This window comes from Aythya marila, assembly GCF_965140915.1.
Source record: "Aythya marila genome assembly, chromosome: 6".
NCBI classification, from domain to species: Eukaryota; Metazoa; Chordata; class Aves; order Anseriformes; family Anatidae; genus Aythya; species Aythya marila.
In genome coordinates, this window is record NC_139047.1 from 17,531,713 (window position 1) to 17,537,712 (window position 6,000).

General features: G+C 62.7%; 1 protein-coding gene across 1 annotated transcript; it reads right to left on the minus strand.

Annotated features, from left to right (window-relative positions):
• Window positions 1-749: 749 nt before the first annotated feature.
• On the minus strand, window positions 750-2,803 carry SP9 (Sp9 transcription factor; the record flags this gene model as incomplete). Its single annotated transcript, XM_082763967.1, has 2 exons — window positions 750-2,301; window positions 2,783-2,803. 2 exons carry the CDS (start codon window positions 2,801-2,803, stop codon window positions 955-957), a joined length of 1,368 nt encoding a protein of 455 aa, XP_082620093.1. The 3' UTR covers window positions 750-954.
• Between the last annotated feature and the right edge of the window lie 3,197 nt (window positions 2,804-6,000).

Sequence of the window (6,000 nt, forward strand, 5' to 3'; positions counted from 1 at the left end):
ATCCCCTCCCAGCCCGGACAGCCTTGTGGCGCTGGAGGCTTTGAAAATTAAATAAATAGTTCCTCGGCGCTGCGAGCCTTCCTCCCCGGCTCGGGGCCGCGCAGCGCGCCGGCGGGGCTCGGCTTCGTTTCGTTGGGGAAGGAGCAAAATAAAGGCGAGGGGGCTCGGGAAGAGCGAGCGGGGCGCTTCGACTGGCCTCGCCCGGGGGCTGCCCCCTTCCTTTCCGTCCCTTCCCCGGCCCTTAGCGCCTGCCGGGGGCAGCGGCAGGGCTCCGGCCGCAGCCCCGACCGTGCCAGGAATAAGGACAAAACCGCGAGCGTATTGTTCAGAGTCCTTTAATAATACCAAAATGAAAATATGTCGAGATTTTGTTTTTGTTTCTTTTTTTTTTCCATACAGATAAACGCATTTAATTTCTTTAAGTGACCTTAACTTACGTGTGTTTGAGTGAAATGTTAACTCAACATTTTAAATATCTTTTACATATATACTGACTTCCACAAAGTGCATCAGAAATTTAAAATTAAAAAAAAATAACGAAACCCCCAAAAGCTCCCTGAATTTCAGGAATTCACCGATAAGAAAAGGAAATCCCCGACCCCCCTATCAGATCAACATTTACAAGAAAAATAAGCAAACACAATCTGGTTGGGGTATTTTTTTTTTTGTGTTTTTTCTTTTTTTTTTTTTTTTCTCTTTGAACCCTATTTATACAGCTGTTTATGCGATACAGAGGAACCGTCTCGGGCTGCCCGTTCAGTTTCTCACCTCCAGCCTCTCTCGGGATGCTTTTCCTTTGGACGGGAAAAGGAAACGGGGAAAGAAAAGCAAAAAAATATATATAAAAAAGAAAAAAAAGAAAGAAAACCAGAAGGGCGGAAAACCGAAAGAAACCAAGACCCCAAGGCGAAGGAGCGAGGGGGAGAAGCGTCCCTGGGGGCGGCGGGCGCTGCCCTAGGAGTCGCCGGGCGGCTCCTTGGCGGGGGCGCGGGCGGCGCCCACCCCGTCGTGCAGGATGAGGTCGGGGGACTCGGAGCGCGGCGTCTCCAGGTTGCTGGCGTCCGTGTCGCTGTCGCTGCCCTTTTTGCCGCCGCCGCCCCCGTTGTGCGTTTTGATGTGTTTGCTCAGGTGGTCGCTGCGCATGAAGCGCTTGTTGCAGACGGGGCAGGCGAAGCGCTTCTCGCCCGTGTGAGTCCGCAGGTGCCGCTGCAGCTCGTCGGAGCGGGTGAAGCGCTTGCCGCAGAAGAGCCAGTTGCAGACGAAGGGCCGCTCGCCCGTGTGCCAGCGCAGGTGCGCCTTCAGGTGCGACGTCTTGCCGTACACCTTGCCGCAGCCGGGGATGTGGCAGCTGTGCAGCCCCTTGCGCCGCAGGCTGGCCCCCGCCGGCCCCAGCCGCTCGGCCTCCTGGCAGTTGGGGCAGTCGCAGGTGGCCCGGCCCGAGTAGCGCCGGGCGGAGCGGGCCGAGCCCCCCCCGGCGGCGGCGGCGGCGGCGCCCGTGATCATGGCGCTGGCCGCCGCCACCGCCGCGCTGGAGTCCGTGTAGGAGGGCAGCACGGGCTTGAAGCCCTCCTGGGCGAGCAGGTGCTGGCCGGTGGAGAGCAGGTGCGAGGCGGCCGTGGAGCCCAGGCCGGTGGAGCTGAAGGCGGAGTGGGTGAGCGAGCTGAAGTCGGGGTTGTAGGTGCCCAGCTGGGAGTGCAGCGAGGCCTGGGGGGCGCCCGAGTGCAGCGAGCCCTGGAGCCCCCCCGCCGGGTTTTGCACCTCCAGCCAGGAGCCCGGGTTGGCGTGCACGTCCCACCACGAGGAGGCCGCCCCGTTGGCCACCTCGCCCGCCGACAGCGTGGAGTGGAAGCCGGACTTGTACCAGGACTCGTAGGGGTGCGCCATGCCCACCCGCGGGTACAGGCTCTCGGCCGCCGAGCTGTGCACCTTGGAGATGAAGGCCGACTGCCCGCCGGGCTCCTGCGGCGACACGCCGGCCGCCGCCGCCGCCGAGTTGGAGAAGAGGCCGCCGTAGTCGCTGCTGAAGGCCGAGGAGGTGGGCGAGGTGGAGGCCAGGCAGAAGGCGCTGTTGGCCGTGCCCGTGCCGCTGGCCAGTCCGCCGGAGCCCCTGCTCGTGGCCACCGTGAAGCCCGAGAGGCTGGAGCCCAGGTTGCAGCTGGACGTGGAGCGTTTCCAGGGGTGGAAGCCCCCCTTGGCGAAGGCGCTGGACTCGGGCAGCGTGGTCAGCGGGCTGGTGTTGCCGATCTTGTTGCAGGTGGCGGCCAGCATGGCCAGCGGGGTGGTCCCAAACCTCGGCTCTTCCTAGGACAGACACAAAGCCGGAGCGCTCCGTCAGCCTGGCCGGGCGGCCGCGGGGACCCGACGAGCTCCGCGCCGGGAGCGAGGCTCCGGCCCTGCCCGCAGCCCCGGGGCCGCCTCACGTCGGGGGCCGGCCGCCCGCGGGGAGCGCGGCCGGGGCCGGGGCCCGGCGGCGCCGAGGAGCGCAGCGGGGCGGCCGGGGGCTCGCGGAGCGGCGCCGGGAGCCGAGCCGGGCACGAGCAGCGGGCGGGCGGAGCGCTCCGCGGGTTGGTCGGGGAAAAACAAAAGAACGGCAGCAGAAGGGAGAGGGACGCGCCGCCCGGCGCAGCCCCGCTTCGCCCCGGCCGGGGGAGCGAGCCGAGCCCCCGGGACCGCCCCCGCCCGCAGCCCCGCGCGCCGACAGCGGCAGCTTCTTGGTCGTCTCCCCCATTCGTTTTATTTCCCCCCCCCCACGCAGGGCAGCGGTGTCGCGCCGCCGACTTACCCCGAGTATAGACGTAGCCATAGCACGGCCCTGGGCTCCCGGGGCTGGGGCTGGCCGGGACGCGAGGGGACGGGACGGGGACGGCGGTGCGGCCGCGCTGCCCCGGCGGCGCCACGGACACTCCGGCGCGGCGGGGCCAAACTCTGCCTAAGTGCGGGGCGCGCCCGCTTTGAAGTACCGCTGCCTGCCGCGCTCGCCCAATGAGGGCGCGGGCGGAGCGGGCCGGAGCGGCCCCGCAGCCAATCAGGCGCGCGGAGGTGCTCGGCGCCGGGGCGCGGGGCGCGTGCCAGCCGAGCGCGCGCGGGCAGAGGACTCCCGCGCCGGGCTGCGGGGAGCGCTCCGCAATTAGCGGCCGGCGCCGGGCGGCGGCACGAGCCGGGGCGCGGCGGGGGGCGGCGGGCGGTGCCCCCCCGGCCCGCAGCCCCCGCCCGGGGCAGCGCCCGCCGCTGCTCCGCGCCGTCACCTTCGCTCGTCCCCCGCTGCCCCTCTCCGGCAGAGGCAGCGCTGCGCGGGGGCGGCGGGGGGTGCGCAGCCCCCGGGCAGGGGCCGGGCGGCGCTGCCCCAACAGGTGCCCGGCCCCGGTCCCGGTCCCGGCCCGGCGGGCGGCCCCCGGAGCCGGAGGCGTCCGTCCCTGCGCGGCGGGGCTCGGAGCCGCGGCCCCCGGCGAGGGAAAGGGAAAGGGAAGGGAAGGAGAGGCGGCGGCCGGGCGGGGAGCCCCGCTGAAGCCTTGGGGGGGTCAAGTGGCTCCTGGCGGGGCTTTGCGCGCTCCAGACCCCGAGTTTTTAAACAAAGATCGATGTGTTATGCTCAAGTGTCGAGCCGCCTGTTAAAACATTTGGGGGGATAATGACAACGTAACAAAGGCCTGGTTCGGAGTGAATCATCACCCTTTTAAAAGTTAAAGCAATTTTCAGGAGAATAGCTTTCAGCAAACGCTTTACATTATTCAAAACGGCCAAATAATGCTCTATTATAGCGCCTGAATGCTGCCAGTCAGCCCATAAGTGCAATTTGTGCAAAGGCTCGGTGCCTTATCTCCACTTCTTTATAAAGAGGTGAATATAAAACAATTTCTTCCAAACCCAGACAGAGAGCACGAAAATTGCTTCCCTTTCTGCAATCAGGGCAATTTAACTGGAGTGCAATTAGCACTATTAAATGTCGATTCTGCATAAACAAATCTGACTAAGAAGCGAAAGTGGGGTGAGAACCTCACATAAACTGAAACTGATTTTTTAAAATTATGTATCCGGGTCCTTCACAATTGATCCGTGACGTTTTCATCTCGGCATATATTTACATCATAAATACATTATGTTTAAATCAACAGAAATCTTTTAAAAAAAAAACTCAATGTGAATCCTAGTAAAGAAGAATAGCCTAATTAAACGCAACAGTTCGCTTCCTTTGAACAATATTGTTTCCCATCTTCCCTTCACGCGTGTCTTTTGATCTGTGCAAGTGCTAAAGTTGGTGCCTTTCGGAGGTAAAGCCGGGAAACAATTCGTTCATTAGAGCTGATTGGGAGGCTCCCGGCTTCTTGTGCGAGAGCGTCAGATGAAACGGCTCTTCTCCTCAAACCGAGCTCCGGGAAAGGGCTGCCAAATATTCCCCAAATAAATCGATTTACCAGCAGTTCAACGCGAGGGTGCCGCACAATTTCCCGCGAGTCCTAGGAGGGGCACGGAGTTTTACACGGGGATGTTACGGGTGGGGAAGGGGCGAAGCCTTCCAAGTTCAAGAGCAGCAGCATGATTTTCTGCCAAGCAGAAGGGACGTGTGCAGGAAACAGACAAAATGCTCATCGCTTGGGCAAATAATTGCGTCCTGCTTTTTTTTTCTCCTTTTTTTTTTTTTTTTTTTTCCCTGCCACCAGGACTGCCATGCGAACCTCTCCCTCCCTCCCTCCCTCTCTCTCCCTCAATTATACTTTTCATTTACGTGATCTAGAAACCACCATTGATTATCAGAGCAACGCAGAGGGGGACCTGGTGATAAATTAATAACTTCAGTTAAGAAAAGGCTTCCCCACTATTCTGCCAAAGAGGAGGTATTAAAAGGGGGACGAATAGATAGAGATGGTGCTGAAATACAGCCCTCGGTGCCTGTTGAGCCCACTGAATTCTTTCTGCTGTAGACTTTTTTCATTTGCGGGGAAAGATGAAGCGCGGCTTTTGATTAGAAGGGAATCTTTTTATGGTTAATAAAAAGGGAATGAGCCCCGGGATCAAATAGATCATGGAAATTAAATGGAAATTATGGCACTCTCCAACAATTTCTGCCCGAGCCTGCCGCCGATCCCGGCCGCGTAAAGCTCTGGCTCCTGCTCCTGCCCTGCAGCCGGAGCCGGCGGGGGCAGGAGACGGGGTTCGGCCCGGCCCCGGTGCCGGGGGTCCCGGGGGTCCCCGGGGCCGCCCCGCAGTGCCCGGGGGCTGCCGGAGCGGCGCTGCCCGGCGCTGCCTCCCTCGGGACCGCACCTCGGAGCCCTCCCGCTCCGCTCAGCGCCGCCGCCGCGTTACCGGCTAGAGGCGAGGCCGGTGGCAGGGGAAGGAAGGTGACTGCCGGCTGCGCGATGATTTTAATTACCGCAATTACTGCGAGATTATTCAGCGGCGGCACGGAGCCGTGCGCTGCCTCGCCGGGGAAGCCCGAGGAGCGCCGTACGGGGGCCGCTTTCCCTCCCGCTTCTTCCCCTGCTCGGCGGCGCGGCGAGCCCCGGCTGCGGCACGGCTCGGCTCGGCTCGGCTTGGCCGGGCTCCCCGGCAGCCTGTTGCGGGGCCCGGAGCCCAGCCCGGCGGGGCCCGGCCCGGCTCCGTTCGCCCCCGGTGTTTGGGGCGAGCTGGCCGCCTCTCGGCAGGGGTGCGGGCACGAACGGAGCGGCCGAGGTGACCGGCGTTACAAAGTTAGCCCCGGCCCGCCGTGGCCGCCAAACGCGGCCGGCGGGTCCCCCGGTGGCTGCGGGTCCCCCGGTGGCTGCGGGTCCCCCGATGGCAGCGGGTCCCCCCGTCCCTTCCCCTGCCCCAGGCTCGGGACCAGGACACGCGGAGCCGCTCCCGTGCTCCCGACGCGTCGGTAATTGCTGGCGCTCCAGCCTAAGGTGAATTTCAGCCCGGATCATGAACCATTTCACGTCCAAATGCAAGCTTGCAGTACTTTCCTAGTGCCAATTAGGAGCCTATTACAAGCCATTAGATTGATCAATGTACCTTAAACAATGT